At 42.2% G+C, this 17,289-nt stretch overlaps 1 protein-coding gene across 2 annotated transcripts; it reads left to right on the forward strand.

Annotated features, from left to right (window-relative positions):
* Window positions 1–378: 378 nt before the first annotated feature.
* On the forward strand, window positions 379–16,426 carry LOC138636455 (DDB1- and CUL4-associated factor 1-like). 2 transcript variants are annotated; one of them, XM_069724490.1, is made up of 25 exons: window positions 379–710; window positions 2,661–2,781; window positions 2,869–2,945; window positions 3,039–3,112; window positions 3,224–3,337; window positions 4,086–4,223; window positions 4,395–4,991; window positions 5,664–5,765; window positions 5,860–6,018; window positions 6,393–6,572; window positions 6,744–6,953; window positions 7,088–7,257; window positions 7,380–7,504; window positions 7,955–8,190; window positions 9,042–10,117; window positions 10,203–10,401; window positions 10,865–10,947; window positions 11,429–11,513; window positions 11,621–11,854; window positions 12,445–12,538; window positions 12,945–13,049; window positions 13,242–13,315; window positions 13,403–13,498; window positions 13,589–13,871; window positions 14,995–16,426. In XM_069724490.1, exons 2-25 carry the CDS (start codon window positions 2,669–2,671, stop codon window positions 15,048–15,050), a joined length of 4,680 nt encoding a protein of 1,559 aa, XP_069580591.1. In that variant the 5' UTR covers window positions 379–710; window positions 2,661–2,668; the 3' UTR covers window positions 15,051–16,426. The 2 variants fall into 2 exon arrangements, with proteins under 2 accessions (XP_069580591.1, XP_069580599.1); XM_069724498.1 differs by lacking the exon at window positions 379–710 and adding an exon at window positions 1,337–1,422.
* The last annotated feature ends 863 nt before the right edge of the window (window positions 16,427–17,289 follow it).

Below are 17,289 nucleotides of genomic sequence, written 5' to 3' on the forward strand. Positions count from 1 at the left end.
GCTCATGGTGGTGCAGGCTGCATGTCCAGGGCTTTACCTGGACATGGGAAATATGATGTTGTTAAAGTTTGACGTCCAGAAGTTATGAACTCTTCACAAGCCACGTGGAACTGATGAAGCCAATTGAAAAAGTGATCTTTACACAGAAAGTCAGTTTATTTTTTTAATTTGTATTGTTATATGAAATCTTACACCACTTACAAATGCTTTTGAACACAATGTAAAACAAATATACTATGTCCACTGAATCCTTAGTCTTACTTCAGTTATCAGTAAAAAAAAAATAATTATTTAGCTTTTTCATTTTTTTATGTAATCAATAAGTATGTGAACCTAATCCGTTTGCTCTCATGGCAACACTAATTTTTTTTATTATTTTTTTATATATCAGTAATTTCTTTTAAATATGCATGGTTTTCTAAGACAAATAATTGTTATAATTGAGACATCTGATTAAACGCAATTTCGCAATGTTTTGCTGTTGAGTTGCTTCATCATCAGCACTCGACGGTCGCCGGTGTGATGACGTAAAGAACGTGCTCGCCATAATGATAATAAACCGTGAACACAACGCTACAATACAGCAAATTAAGTTTTGGCTGTGAAACGGTGATCGGTGCGTTGATACTTGGCCGACAGCGATCAGGTTCGGACTGATATCGGCGGACAGGAGCCTCGGAAAATTTGAGAAACCCGAGCGGAGCAACGAGGTAAAGTTAGCATGCTGGCTAACTAGCCAGGTTTTTTAAACCTGTGGTGCTTCTAGCTAGTTCCTCAGTGCGGCGTTTTGCGCGCAGGCAGGTTTCGCAGCTTCGAGTAATGCATTGAATGTGACGCGATAAACCGCCCGTGTCTGGACAGCTCGGACTTAGTGCAAACAATAGCATTTAAAAAAAAATGTTTTGGGTGTGTGTGTGTGTGTGTGTGTTGTTTCCGGGCTAAGTATATTAGCTTCCTCGTTTAGCCCCAGTCGAGCTAAGCAAACATCGCAACAGGCAGGGTCTGGAGTTTGCTGCTTGTCTGGTCCGGTGAAGTCTCGGAGCTACAACTCAAAAAGAAAACGTTGGAAAACACGGCACATGTTTGAGCTGAGATTGTAGCTTCCGAACAAACCAGAAAAAAAAAAAGATGCTAAAACATTGAAAACTAAAATGCCAACTTGGGAGTTCAAGTTGGGACATCGTCAGTCCCTGAATTAACAGAAGCAGTCCTCGTGGTGTTGCTCGCACCGTGGTTTGTTTTCCTCTAAACTGGCTCCTATTTTTTTTTTTTTTTTTTTTTAATTGATATTGTTTCTTGGTCCCGAGCACGTGTTGACGCAGCTGTTATTGTTCACGTCCCCGAGGAAACCTGCGCAAGCTGTCTGTTTAACAACTGACCTGTTGCTTTGATAACTGCGGCATGAAGCTGTTTTAACACCTGGTATGTCACCATCTCCTGTGATGTTAAAGAGCCGTATCAGTTTTGCCCGTATGGGGCAGATAGGTCCGCTTGTGATGTAGTTAAATTGTGCCTGCGCACTCTGCATGCTATTTTTTTTTCAACACCAGGTGGCTGATGATGGCAGTTTAAGCTTTCTCTCACATATGAGAGTTGAACAAGTCTGTGTCAATGTGTCCTTGATTTTGTTTTGTTGGCGAGGATGCAGGTGGTCAAACAACAAATTCTCTAAACCCTCAACCATTAGCACTGGGGTCCCGTGTGTGTGTGTGTGTGTGTGTGTGTGTGTGTGTGGGGGGGGGGGGGGTCTGCACTGTCTGTGCACTGAGGACAATGCAGTAGTGAGGTTTTATGTGCTGCACGAATGCAATGCAAACACCTGGCTTGAACCAGGGAATTAGTAGTAGGACTTTCATATGGGGACCACCTACCCGGGGTCATTAACAACACTAAAATTCAACAAATGGGTAGCTATGCATATTCCTGGGTCCTCCATCTTGAAATAGGGGTAGGACACCACTAAAAAGGTGGCACATCCATGAAATGGTGTGTTGCAGTTCTGTAGAGCACCATTGGACATTGCAATAACTGTGTGGTTTGTCAGCATGTCAGATGAGGACAGAACAAAGTTGAACAAAGTGGTGTGAACTGCATCCAGAATTAATGGATGCATAATTTTTTCCGTGTAAAAATGATTACAGAAAACAAAAGTTTTGAAGGACCCCTCACACCCAGCAAACAACCTGTTTTTTTTTCGGTTCTTTTTTTCATTCCTTCTCACAAAAGACTGAGAAGCTTAAAGATCAGAGCATCCTACAGTTGTCTGCCTCCTTAAATCTCTAAATTTAGGACCACGTTCCTCTGGACAGCTTTAAAATATTTATGCAATACTGTGCTTTTAATGAACTTTTAGTTATTTAGTGGGTCATTTAATGTTACTGCTAATTCCCTTATAGATGCTCATATTTTATCAGTGTTCTTATGTGTTGAACTTATTTTACCCAGTTGGTTTTATGCTTTTATGATCATTTTAATGAAAAGATTTTACCCATCTGTTTTTATTTTAGTTTAATATCCTGTGATTTTTTTAAGTGAATATTTGTACTGTTGTTGAATTTTTTTTAATTTTTTTTTATTGATTTTTTTATTTAATCAGTCATGTTGACTTGCAAAATTGAGTCTTGAAATGACCACATACTAAGTGCTCGCCATCCTGACAGGCTGCGCTATGGCGTCGGCATCTGCCAGTGTGGACTCAAAGGCAGAGCTGACTGCTCTACTGGAACAGTGGGAGAGGGAGCAACAAGGCAGCACACAGGACCTGGTTAACTTCCTCACCAAGTAAGTAGCCATGTCCCTGGTTTCTGTCATGTAAATAGCATGGTGGTTGAAAGGGGCTGAAATGTGTTGACCTGTTATAACTTTCAGAATCTCAGAGCTTGTTGAGAAGGAGACAGAGGAGTACCACAAAGCGGACCCCGACCCCTTTGATGATCGACATCCTGGTATGAAAAAAAATAAACTAACAGACCACATAATTGCAAGTCTACCGCTGATTTAAATGTGTGTGTTTTTGACATTTTGTTCTTGGCCACTAGGGAGAGCTGATCCAGAATGTGTGCTGGGACACCTCCTGAAGATCCTGTTTAAGAATGATGACTTCATGAACACGGTAAGAACCGATAGACAGCTTTGAGACCGTTTCCTGCAAAATAATGGTAATGGGCAACTTTTAGCAGCACACTCAGAAGATGGTTTTTGAAAATAATTTTTCCCTTTATAGTTGGTGAACAGCTATGTGATGACCAGCAGAGAGTTTTCTCTCAATGCTGCAGCTTGTCGCCTGCTTCAGAACATCATGCCTGGATTGGAGACCGCTGTGGTCTTCCAAGAAAAGGTATATTATTCCCGACTTCATTATGAGATTGCAACTGTGTTTTTTTTTCTGTTTTCTTGTCAGAAGAATGTGTTTCCTGCATTTCAGCTGGTATGGTAGCCTTTCATTTTCTTGTCATTTTGAAGATGCATATTTAACATACTGTATTTAAAGTAACATTAAATAATGCACACGTGCACACGCACTACTGGACACAATCTTCCATTTTGTTCAGCCTGCTGACATAAATGATACAGTTAGTCATCACACACAAGATTGACTTGAGAAAGATGTCTGCTGTCCTGCCTATTAAGGCAGTCGAAATTGGACAAGAAGCAGGATTTTCACATTGTTTTTGCCAAACAGTAAGCTCACAAAGTAAGATTCGTTGTCATTGACTCAATGGTGCGCCCCGACAAACCAACCAATCAAATTTAGAAAAACAGATGCAGCATCAAAATGTTGTTCTTGTTTGTGGAGTCATAGTCCAGCCTGCGATTTAGTTACACTTTAACCACCCCTCTGTGACCTTTTACTTATCCACACAGATAAACAGTCCGCATTTTTTAAGGCAGTAGGTCTTTTTAAAGAATTGGATCCACTCTCACAAAATATTAATCTGTGAAATTGCGCTGGGAGTCATCATACATTCCTACATGATCAAAAATGGGTCAATTGGAGAGCTCCAATTTTTTTCTGATTGTTCATATGGTGTTGATATTCTTTTGTGTCTGTGTATTTCATGCTCCCCTGTGTTTCCTGCTCTCAGGAGGGCATCGTTGAAAGGCTGTTTAAGTGGGCTCAGGAGGCCGAGCAGCCCCTCAGAATCTATGCCACAGGCTTGTTGGCGGGCGCCATGGAGAACCAGGACATCGCAGCCAACTACAGAGAGGAGAACTCTGTTTTGGTCAGTCAGGGCTTCTGCTGCCTCTTATATCAATTTATATAAATGAATACCATGAAAGCATTAAATGACAGTCAACTGAAAAAACTGTTGTCACACAATTTACTCATCACCAGAAGGTGGTGTCAAGTAGCAACTGTCAGTCAACTTGGTTTTCGTGCTTTGTGTTGACAGGTTCCTTTGATGCTGCATCGGCTGCGTGAGCTTCAGGACAAGGATGCTGAGAACAAAAGGGAAATCAAACGGCCCAGCCCCAGGAAGACTCTGAGTGAGCCTTTGCTACCTTTGGATGAGGAGACAGTTGACGGAGGCTTTGAAGAGAAGCCCTTTACACCCGGTAGAAATGGAGCTGAAAAGGAGGGGATGGGTCCCGAGGAAGGTGGCGAAATTCCCTTCACAACCACAGAGCCTGAAAATGAGCTTTCATTCCGGCTCAACTCCCCTCATAAGACCAGCAGCCGTGCCATCTCGGCTGTTAAAACCATGATGAAGCCCATGTCTGCCCCGAGTTCTCTGATACACCAAGGCGTGTCTGACTGCAGCAGTTACCTGAAGAGGAGGGCAGACAGGGACAGTGGCAGGACCTCAAAACAGAAGCTTAATTTCTCTTTGCCAGACCCAGAGAGGAACTTCAGTGAGCTTTCCAACAGCAGCTGGTCTGAGATGAGTCCTTGGGTGATTGGCAACAACTATCATCTGTACCCTCTGACCCCAGAGATCGAGCAGAGGCTCATCCTACAGTATCTCACTCCTCTGGGGGAATATCAAGAGGTTGGTCTATTTTTATCAGCCTATACATTATGCAGAGCTGCAATGAAATTAAACGCGTCTATTTGGATGGTCAATTAATTCAAGTTGATGAGTTAGTGAATGGTTTCAGCTTCTCAGATTGGATGATTTGATGCTTTTCTTTCACATATGATAGTAAACTGAATATGTATTTTATTTTAGTGGTTATTTTTCACGGTTAAAAGTAATTGCACCACAGTGAGCTACATGCTGATTTAGATATGTTGCTCTGTCCCTGAATATATTTTTAGTTTTGGACTGATTGTCTCCTCGGGCTGTGGAAAACTATACCTTTCTTTTGTTGTCGCCAGAGTAAAGTTGTCTTTTTGCAGCAATAATTTACAGCTCGTGAAATTGCTTTATCGCCTTAGGCAGTGACTATATGCCTCTTGTCTTGTCACAAACGTACCAGCAGATGTCAGCCTTCCCTAATTATGATTAAATAAATTGTTATCCTGTGACTATAAAAGTTAGTATTGAAGTGTATCTTCATTTTCAGTGTATACAGTAAACATTAAAGACTAGCAGGCTTTGTTTTGAATGTTGAGCCATACATTCATGCAACTAGCCATTTAGAGGTTTCATAGGGAAGCAAATTGACGTGATTTATGTGTTCTCGATGTCTTTCCCTCCTCATCTTCCTCCCACCTACAGCTGCTGGCAGTGTTCATGCAGATGGGAGCTCGCGAGCTGCTTATGCATTATATGGATCTAAAGAAGACCAATGACGTGCAGCTTACTTTTGAGGCTCTCAAGGTAAAAACACTCTCTCCAGCACTTGACCCATCATGGTGCTGAAACACAACAAGAAGCTCCTCAGACTTACTACTTTACTTTTCCTTCCTTGCAGTATCTGGCTTCGCTGCTGTTACACAAGAAGTTTGCCGCAGAGTTTGTCGCTCATGGAGGCGTTCAGAAGCTGCTGGAAATCCCCAGGCCATCGATGGCTGCTACTGGAGTGTCTCTGTGCCTCTACTACCTTGCTTATAACCAGGACGCCATGGAAAGGGTACCGAATAGACACACAAATACGCATATATTACCATAATTCTGCTGCATGTCAGCAACTTTTTGTGTTTAATATAGGCCAAAGCCAAGGTGGTGGTGTCATAACTGCTTGTTGTAGTTAAGGAAATAAAGGAAATAGCTTAAAATACAGCAAAACAACAATACTTCACAATTAGTTACTTACCTGTATGTTTTGTCTCTCAAATTTCTCTGTATATTTGTGTACTGCTGTATAAAACCAAATAACATAATTCTGTATATTCATTTGCATGACCATCCAGTTTTTGGTTTAAAATTATACTTATTATTAAGAGTATTCCCTGACTCTAGTAGCTGCTCACATTTGTATTCATGGCCATGTCCTCTCATCTCAAGGTGTGCATGCTGCCGCACTCCATCCTGTCGGATGTGGTCGGTTACACACTGTGGCTGCTGGAATGCTCGCATGCATCCGGCTGCTGTCACGCCACCATGTTCTTCTCCATCTCCTTTTCTTTCCGTGCCGTGCTGGAGCTTTTCGACAAGCAGGACGGGCTCCGACGCCTTGTCAATCTGGTAAGACAAACCTGCAGCCCTCACCGTAACCATGTAAACGCAATCATCTGTATCACTTTTAGAGAATACGTTTTTCAAAACATGATCAGCTGAGCAGTCAGTATAACATCACATTATAACACAGCAGATGCTGTTGCGTACTAATGCATGATATGAACTGACTGCTTTCAGATTAGCACACTGGAAATCCTGAACCCTGAGGACCAGGGAGCGCTGCTGAGTGATGATGAGATTTTCTCCAGCAGGCAGACGGCCAAGCACACCTGCATGGCCCTGCGCAGGTACTTTGAGGCCCATCTGGCCATCAAGGTGGAGCAGGTGAAGCAATCGCTGCAGCGCACAGAGGGTGGCGCCCTCATTCACTCGCAGCCGTACTACAAGGTAAACAGAGGACAAAGGATAAGTGAGATGGAAATTACTGAACAATTATTGCATTCAAATAAAATGACAACTTTTCAAAAGGAATTAGATATATTTTTGTGTTTCTGTCATGATCTTGTCGTCTCGCTCCTCAGGCGGTCAGCTATAGCCGTGAGCAGGTGGTGGAAATGATGGAGTTTCTGATAGAGTACGGTCCACTCCGACTATACTGGGAACCAGCGGAGGTCTTTCACAAGCTGTCTTGTGTCCAGCTCCTCCTGCAGCTCATTTCCATTGCCTGTGACTGGAGGACCTACTATGGCAGGTATTGACCAGGCCGTTATTCTCATACTTTTCCTTTTTACATGTTTTAACGGTTTCCAGTTCTAGATACTGAGTATTTGATGATACTGTGATATAATGATTGTTGTTTGCCTTTCCCTGTAGGAGTGATACTGTGCGTTATGCCCTTGACATCCTGAGTATCCTCACAGTTGTTCCAAAGACCCAGATGTTACTGTCTGAGGCTGTTGCTGTGCTCGATGAGGGAGGATCCACAGTTTCCACTGTTGGTAGGTGTTATTAGAGTGTGACCATTTCAGTTAACAATCATCTCATAAGTATTAGGTATGAATTGGATAGATGTTTAGTTATCATCAGGTACTCATAAAAAAAGTAATACTCCACTGGTTCTACTACTGATTGAATATTCAAGCAGCTCTTAGTGTAAATGTGTCCATGGTGCATCGTTTCACTTTGCCATTATACATTTTTCTTATGGTGTGAGCATTAAGTTGAGCCCCAGTTTTTTTTTTTTTTTTTTTTTTTTTTTTAAAGAATATAGCACAATAAAATCCAAATTATTCTCACTGGCCACAGAATGTAATAACACGCGGCAGCTTTGTCGTTTCATCTGTTTGCTTCATGAAACCTGTGCCAGGTCCTGCTGAGAGATGGCACAACTCCAGGTGTTATTTTTCAGCAAGATTTCTCATCTAATTGTTGGCTTTTTTTTCTCTCAGGGATGAGTATCGTCCTGGCAGTGGCAGAAGGCGAGGTATTTGTGAATGATGCCGAGATTCAGAAGTCCGCTCTGCAGGTTGTCATCAACTGCGTCTGTGCTCCAGACAAACGCATGTCCAGCATTGGCAAGTTCATAGCAGGCACCCCCCGCCGTCGCCTGCCTCAGCAGACCAAAGCCAGCGAGAGTGTGCTCACTAAGATGTGGAATGTGGTGCAGTCCAACAATGGCATCAAGGTACAGTTAACATACACCACCCACCAAAACCTTTGTGATTTTTATGGGTTTAAGGCTGTTCTCTTTCACATTGCTGACAAAAGGTGAGCTCGGGTATTTCTGGTCATTCTGTAATAAAAGGTTTCTAAAGTTGTGCTAGTGACCCACATTTGAGGTATATTTGTGCACAGCTACTAAGTGCTGCAATAGTTAAAGGACTGGATTTATATACCTTTATCACTGGGAAATATTTGTATTTTTTGAACACTTCGTAAAGCCTCACATTAACCCACAAACACATATCCATTCACTAAATAGAGATGATCTGTCATGCAGTGATTATAGTGTAGCTCCCATTTACCCAGGAACATTACAGAATTGAGACATTACAGAAGGAAAACTGCACAGATATGATGACATCCTAATTCACGGGCAGGATAAAAACATCCCATCAACTTACCAATTGCATAATAAAGGGCTGCGTTAAATTTGCATAGGACTTGTATGCATCTCGTATATGGGAGTGTGAAATGAGACGCGTAAAATCAAATTGTCAAGAAATGTTTTGTTAGTTCTTTAAATCAGTTTTCAACACGCGTCTCAGTATCAAAGAATTGTGGAACAGCAGTTTCACTTTTGCTCTTTGAAGAGTTGCCCTTGTATTACCTATCGTAAGTAGATAACAAAGGAAGCGCTGTGGCACCTTTCTTAGCATTGACAGAATTTGTCCACCTCTTATCATGGCTGCTACTTAGACACTTCTGACTCAGTTCACTCAGTTGGGAGTCTTCCGAATCAAAAACCACTTTTCGGTTACATCCTCAGGTCTGTCAGACGCTGGTTTTTACTTCCATTCTGTGTCGGCCCTCTAGGTGCTGCTCTCCCTGCTGACGGTGAAGATGCCCATTACAGATGCAGATCAGATCCGAGCTCTGGCCTGTAAAGCTCTGGTGGGTCTGTCTCGCTCCACCTCCGTCCGACAGATCATCAGCAAGCTGCCTTTGTTCAGCAGCGGACACATCCAGCAGCTCATGAAGGAGCCTGTGCTTCAGGACAAACGCAGCGAACATGTCAAGTTCTGTAAGTTTGCGGCTGAGCTGATCGAGAGGATCTCTGGGAAGCCGCTGCTCATTGGCACGGATGTGTCCCTGGCGTGGCTGCAGAGGGCCAGTGTGGTCGCTCAGTCCAGGATCACCTTCCCTGAGAAGGAGCTGCTGCTGCTCATTAGGAACCACCTTGTAGCCAAAGGCCTTCATGACACGGCTACCACCCTCACCAAGGAAGCAGAGCTCCCGATGGCATGCGTGTCTCATTCTTCACTCTCAACTTCTGCTTTCCCTCCTGTCACTCCTCCCCCGGCTGCCTCTGCTGCTGCTATTCTGCCCCGCACCCCGCGACTGGCCAACGGGGTTGTGTCAAGACTCACAAACCACCCCTCTCATTCCTCCAGCCCTGCATCCAGCCATCCACAAACACGCCCCTCCACATCCCAACCATCCGGCTCTTCTTCTACTGCTTTCCCGTCCACATCTGTCCATCACTGCAACAATGGCTCTCCGCTGATCGGGCGAATAATTTTTTCTCGTGAACGGCAAGCAGCATGTGGTACAGCGAGCTGCAAGAAACCTCGGGTGTTGCGGCAAAAGTCCGACCACGGGGCCTTCAGCCAGACTCCGGCCATGAAGAAGCAGTTTGACAGACACCTGCCGTCCCCCCCTGCTTTAGACGGCATTATCACAGAGTACCTGAGGGAGCAGCATGCACGCTGTAAAAACCCCGTCGCAACCTGCCCGCCTTTCTCTCTCTTCACCCCGCATCAGTGCCCCGAGCCCAAACAGAGACGCCAAGCACCCATCAACTTTACATCCAGACACACGCGAAGGGTCATATACCCAAAATACGGAGGTGTAGATGGAGGATGCTTTGACAGACATCTCATCTTCAGCAGGTCAGTAGCTTTGTTACACTGATCTTTCCTTCCCGATCAGTCTCCCCAACTGCTTCTCTACAGTCTTCGTTTCCGTTTTGTCCAGGTTCCGCCCAATCTCCGTGTTCAGGGAGGCCGACGAGGATGAGAGCGGTTTCATGTGTTGCGCCTTCTCGGCCCGCGAGCGCTTCCTGATGCTCGGGACGTGTACAGGGCAGCTCAAACTCTACAATGTGTTTACAGGCCAGGAGGAGGCCAGCTACAGCTGCCACAGTTCGGCTATCACTCACCTGGAGCCTTCACGGGTCAGTAGAGAAAGCCACTAATATATAAAGAGAGACCGATCATATTTGACTTTCATGTCACTTTTTAGGTGTTCGATTGTTACTGAGGAGGTTGGTTTAACAATCATCTGCTGAACTGGGAGCGTTTCTCTGACAGTGTAAGGTTTTGTCACTTTTTGCGATAATCTGGATGGTTGGTTCAATGTGCATCTTACACAAGTGTGATCAAAAAACTTTAAACCTCCAGCACACATACAATAAGAATTAACTTTTAGAATCCTACAATCCAGTACTTGTCTTTTGAAATGAAACATATTTATAATTTTTTAATTTTTATAATGAAGTGTTTATAAATTTTTTTTTAAATCACTTATGTATTCTTTGATGGAAAAAAACACGTCACACTCCAATTTGTACTCTGAGAAGGCTATTTTTTGGTCTTGAAACATACCTAAAAAGGATCCCATTATATTTTTATTTTCAGGACGGTTCTCTGCTCTTAACGTCAGCCTCTTGGAGCTACCCTCTGTCTGCACTGTGGGGCATGAAATCAGTGTTCATCATGAAGTAAGTCAAAACTCTGCACTTGCCACATCATCGCTGATATAATATTTATTTCTTTGAATATAAATCTTAAATATTGAAATATTTAGAGTGTGAAATTGCCAGAAACCACCACCACATGACTCTCGATCAACAAAGTTCAAATATTGACTTTGCCTGTCTGTGATCTGCCTCCATGTATGTGGTCCTCTCTGCCCAATGGTGCAGCAGCTTTATTCTGTCAAAAGAAGGAGCTGCTGAAAGGAGGTGACATGCTGTTTAATTATGCACGCCAACAGCCTCCGGGCTGCAGTCTTCAGTCCATGGAACACAAGCACTGGGCTTCACTCATATCCAAGAGTTTAACGAAGGCAACACTCGGACTCTGTCTGATTTAGCGTTTATTTTTTTATTTTACAGTGTCTTAATGCAGTTATATGGTCTAAGGCACTCGGCTGTGGTACTCACTGGCTGCATGTTGAAATATTGCTCTGGTTCTCTTCAGGCATTCGTTTCTGGGTGACCATTATGTGGAGTTCAGCAAGCTTTCGCAAGACCGTGTCATCGGCACAAAGGAACACATAGCCCGGGTACGTACGTCAACGGTTTGCCACCGTAACCACTTATAGTATTAAATCCAGAAAAGAAATGTGCAGTAAAATGTTGAATGCTCACTCAAACGGTTTCTCTTCACCAGATCTATGACATCCAGACCGGCCAGGTTACCCTGACGCTCAACAACCCGGACCTGGCAAACAACTACAAGAGGAACTGTGCCACCTTCAACCCGACAGATGACCTGGTGCTGAATGACGGCGTGCTGTGGGATGTGCGCACGGCTCAGGCCATCCACAAATTTGACAAGTTCAACATGAACATCAGCGGTGTGTTTCATCCCAATGGCCTGGAGGTCATCATAAACACAGAGATTGTATCCTTCAGACTTTAATCATGTGGTTGGTAGCAGTAAAGTGTTTTTTTGGTACGACCCCTCCAAAAGTGTGAGGCAGCGCAAGGAGTTTGTATATTTTTGTAGATTAGGGCATTAAAAATGAGCATTTTGAAAAATGAAAATGTAGATGCTTTAAAATACACAGTTCGTGGCATCTAACTTTATCTAACTGGCTTTGTATTTTATTTTGATGGACGTGTGTTCGTCGCTATTTACTGAAAAAAGGTTTTAGAACCTTACATTTTAATTTACCATTAAAATTGACAAATGAAAGAGAATTTATTACCCTCTTCAACACCAGACATTCACTGCACATTTTATTTAATTGGACCAGGACAAAGAATGATTGTATCAGCAATTGAATTTGAAGTTGCTCCACTGAATGAGCAGTGAATGGGATTAATATTTAGGTTTCATTTCACTGCTAAACATTAAATATTTATTGCACTAAAAATTGATTTTATTGCCCTCCGGATGGTTTGAATCATTGTGTTTTGTAATTAAACTTGTAACAGATTTGTTTGATCCAAATGAAAAAGAACGTCATGGTCCTTAGCTGGGAGTTTAAGTGGGATCTGCGGACCTTCCACCTCCTCCACACGGTTCCTGCTCTGGACCAGTGCAGAATTGTTTTCAACAACAGCGGCACTGTCATCTACGGAGGTAAATTTAGATGCCACTGCATGATGGGAAGTGGAGAGCATTTGGCATCAGGCCCACAACTCCCTTCACAGTCAATGTGTGAAAGGTGTGTTTGAATTGAAGGCTGGTAATTATGAAGCAAAGTGAGCATGTGTATATTTGCGGAGAGGTGCGAACAAAGCCCATTGAGGTGTGTGTGTGTGCGCACTTGATGCCACAGTGACAGTCAGAGCCATATGGGCAGAAGGCTCCATGTTGGATCGGCAACAGAAAGAACCAGCTGGTTCACGCCATCTCACAGGAAGAGACATGGGCGTACCTCAACGGCTCTGCCCGTCCAACGACCACTCAGGAGCCAGAAGAGCAGCTAACCGGCTTGCTGTGCTCAGTTATTATTTAGTCTCTCTCTGGCTTTTTGTTATTGTAGCAATGTTGCAAGCTGATGATGAAGACGACATGATGGAAATGCAGATGAAAAGTCCCTTTGGTTCATCTTTCAGGACCTTCAATGCCACAGATTACAAACCAATTGGTAAGGCTTCTTGCCTTCAACTCACCTCAATCAAACTTTCCTCAAAGTTTTTTTTTTTTAACATAAAATGTTTTCCTTTGTTAAAATTCTGCACTGTAGTTGTAGACAATAATTTCAAGTATTAAAATATGTTGTCTTGTTTGTATAATTAGTACAGATTGATTACTGACACGTTCTTTCATCTCTTCCCAGCCACTATTGACGTCAAGAGGAATATATTTGACCTCTGCACAGATACGAAGGACTGCTACCTCGCTGTGATTGAGGTCAGTTCTTGGTGTTTAACGTGTCACCTAAACAAAGGCTGTCAAATTCATCTTGAAATACATGAAAGTGCTGTTTCTGTCCCATAGAACCAAGACTCCGTCAACACTGACACAGTGTGCCGACTGTATGAAGTTGGTCGTCAGAGACTTGCAGAGGAAGAGGAGGAAGATGAAGAAGATCAGGTTTTGAATTTGTTCTTTTAATTTGGATAAATTAGTACCTCTTTAGTTCCCGCCTATCAATGAACTTTTTTTTGGTAATCTGTCTACCAGGAGGACGACGATCAAGAGGAAGATGATGATGACGACGAGGATTCAGATGATGATATTGACACGGATCCCCTCATCGCCGAGCTGGAGAATGAGAATGGTGGAGAGGATGAAGACGACGAAGAGGATGATGGGAATGAAGAATTCTCTCCCTCTGATGAGGAAGTGGCACGTCTTCTCGAAGAGGACGCTGACGTTGGAGATGATGATGATGATGAGGATGATGAGGATGACAATGACGAAGATGACTCTGATAATGACGATGTTGATCTGGATGGCGACAATGGTGAGTATTGCTGTGTGTTGGGTATCTACAGGTTCTTGCAAAGTCTTACAAATGTCGTGTTATATCAAACATTTATTTTCCGTATTGTTCCTTTTATTGAATTTTTGGTCGGCCATTACCCTGTTCTTGGTGTATTACCAGTTTAGCTTTAAGTGAGTTGTGAATATTTCATCTTTTTAAAAGTTTTCTCTGCAAAGAAAAAAATATCTTAATCCCAACTCACCTGACTGTTTGGTAGCACTGCAAATAGCAATGGTTTTCATTATCAATTAATCTGTCAATTATTTCTTGATTAATTCATTAGCTGTTTGGTCTCGAAAATGTTAGAAAATGGTGAAAAATGTCAGTATTTCCCAAAGTCAAAGGTGCAGTCTAAAATTTTCTATTTTCTCCCGATCAACAGTCCATGACCAAAATATAATCAGTTTATTATCATGGAGGACCAAAAGAACTGGAAAAGGAATAGGATATTTAAAGCATTTTTTTTTACTTTCATGTTTAAAGTAGTTAATTAAATCAATTAAATGACTAATTGTTGCAGTGATGGCGGAGATGCAATATCATTTAAATAACAGCAGCCTATAGTGGCACACGGGTTCAGACAGCCTCTCCTGGAAGACATTCATAGTGTCGCACTCGAGTTGTTTAAATAACACTTGAAAACATAATGCAAGAACCCGCATGAAATGAGACTCATGTTAATGAATTGACATACCAACCTCACGTGATTGCAATCACATGAGCAGCATTACACTGATTATGGTTTCAACTGTTTACTCAAATGATCAAATAAATCATCTGTCTGTGTTCAAACGACCGACTTAGTTAAACGAGAAATACAGGTTCATTTTAGCAGGATCAGTTTAGCCTAAAAACTCATGCTTGGATGGTCACTTCAAGGAAATGTTCTCTCTGCCAGTGGAAATTAAAAACTGCTGCCTCAGTTTATTTCATACGTTTGTGAAAAAAAATAAGAGTGGATGCAGAGCTGCTTCACACTGTGCCAGGGCCTGCTTTGTTTCTGCCATTTTGGCAGTTTCACTCCTCACCCACTGACCTATTCAGCACAAAATCTCTGTATCCCCCACATTTCTAAATCTGCATTTTTCTATCGCACAAACAGACAGCTCCGACAACTCTGACCTTGAGGATGACATCATCTTATCCCTGAACGAGTGAGGAGCCACCTCCATCTGGGATCAAGGATCCAGACGACATGTCAATACTTCTGCCTCATAGACATTCGAGCTGCAGAACAGCAGGCCTGAAAAGAGGGTAATAGAGGAGGATAACTTGGAGCACTGCCAGTTTAAAACAGTAGGTGTCTGCACACGTTGGGTGACAAAACCAAGGAAGAAGCTCAGAGATCAAGGGTAAAAAAACAACAACAACAATGCACACAAATTGACTTAATGTTGGGCAAAGATGATTGTATGTGATATAGTTTTATAAAAAAAAAAAAGAAAAAAGAAAAAAAGTGGGCTTGATGATGAGTGGAAAGACCAGTGTGTAGATGCGGTGAAAGAAAAGTTTTATATTTTGTCACATTATCGGCTCTTTAAATGAGCCTCTTCATTTGATATTGATTCTCTCACTTTGTAAGCCTCAGTTTGGTCACAGATTAGTCTTTCGCAGTAGGGACGGCTTGCATTGCAAAGCTGTGGGTCCATAGTCGTGTGTCTGAGGATACAATGCTCTCTTAAGCTCGTACTTTGCCAGACCTCCTGGAATAATCACCAAAAAGTCCTCAAGTATTGAATAATTCAATGCACCAACATGTTGCCAACTGTTCTTCAAGCATTAAAACACACCTTCAGGTTTTACTTTCACCATAAATTGACGACCAAAATGCCACACACAGCAGTGCCATTTGTAATCGTTGCCTCCTGATTTCATTATGTAAATAGAGAAATGAATTCAGCTCCGTGCTTTAACTAGTGTGGACTCTGTATCAAAACCATTGACGCACCTGCTCGCTGTCAGCACGGCACACATGAAGAGGCTTCTCCAGCTCTCTGCCATTTGTTATTTTACACCCTTTTACTGGGCCACACACACGGATTGAAGTTCACTGGATGTTTCACAAAAAGATAGCTGTGGGCTTTGTGCTGTTGATAACGGCACGGGCCCAATCACACAGAAGAAATTTAGCGTTACGTTTTATGTCACAAAACCAAGCGTTTATCACTGTGACTTTGGTACATTTATAGGACTGATGTGGTGAAATAGTAAAACTCATCCCTTGGTATAAAATTGGTCCTGTTAATTCTTGGAACCTCATAAAATATCAAATTGTGATAAATGTCAGCAAAACACGTCAAATGTGTTTTTGACAGGAAGCCTCAGACTGTCAACATTGTGAAAACGGATGCCTTGCACAAGCACACTTTGACCGCAGTGCAAACATTTCAAGATTTTTCTCATGTTCTTGCTTTGTATCTATTCACTTTACTTCTTTTCCTCAAGGACACTTTTATGTTGAGTGTCTTGAGACAGTTTATGTACAGCTTGTATGTATTGAAAGTATTTTTACTATAAATAAAGCCGTAAAATTAGCTTGGTGTGCTTCTTCAATGAAGCGTTAATGATTGCTGCAGACAATAGACGTTGATTGAACTGTTATAGCAGAGGTACATTTGTTTCTGTACATCGGCTCCTAAAAGGAAAACAGCAGGAGCGCGAGCAAAAAGAGAAACCGCTGCTACGGTCTAATTAACACACTAACTTGATCGTATCGGTAAACCTGCGAACAAGGTGCTACTGAATGGAAACTTTGAGTGAGTCTTTTAAATTGTGAGGAACATGCCTTTGATTTGATAGAACCAAGGCGATCTGTACAGATGGTCTGATGTCAAAGGGGGTACCACAAGGTTCTGTACTCGGTCCATTATTATTTACAATGTATACAAAAAATGTTATTATAAAAACAAAGAAGAAAAAAATGGACGTTTTTCAGATATCTCGGCACAGCATCAGACATTAACTGTAATTAAAATTGTTCAATCCTACAACTCTCTTAGCTAACTTTTAAACCTTGTAGAGCAACTGGCTCAGAACCTGACATAAAAAAACAAACTTTCTTTAATCCGAATTTTTTTTTTCCTTACAAGAAAACTATTGTGCAATTAACCATCGTGGCCTGACTATGGAGATATACTGAACTCTCATGCTGCTCATTCCACATCACGACTAACAAGAGCAAAGCTACACACTCCTACTATTATTTATAAATGTTTCATACTGTAGCTGCCGCAGTACGTCACATATCTTCCTTTAAAATTAAAAGCTACAATTCATCAGAGCAGTTCATAGAACCGGCCAGCCCTGATACCCCACGAGTAAATACTGACCTGGCGCTTCCTTCTAATACTTGGGACCATGTAAATGGATTGAAATAGAAAAGGAGTTTAATAGTTTA

This window comes from Brachyistius frenatus, unplaced genomic scaffold (assembly GCF_029030835.1).
Source record: "Brachyistius frenatus isolate BFR_SWC_R1_liver_20210118 unplaced genomic scaffold, ASM2903083v1 Contig_6, whole genome shotgun sequence".
Lineage (NCBI taxonomy): Eukaryota > Metazoa > Chordata > Actinopteri > Embiotocidae > Brachyistius > Brachyistius frenatus.

Bases quoted from the DNA above. Each gene is read 5' to 3' on its own strand.
- LOC138636455 (XM_069724490.1), top strand. From the start codon at position 2,669: ATGGCGTCGGCATCTGCCAGTGTGGACTCAAAGGCAGAGCTGACTGCT. The intron at 4,224-4,394 runs GTCAGTCAGGGC...TTGTGTTGACAG, and splicing joins GAGAGGAGAACTCTGTTTTG to GTTCCTTTGATGCTGCATCG. The intron at 6,954-7,087 runs GTAAACAGAGGA...CTCGCTCCTCAG, and splicing joins ACTCGCAGCCGTACTACAAG to GCGGTCAGCTATAGCCGTGA.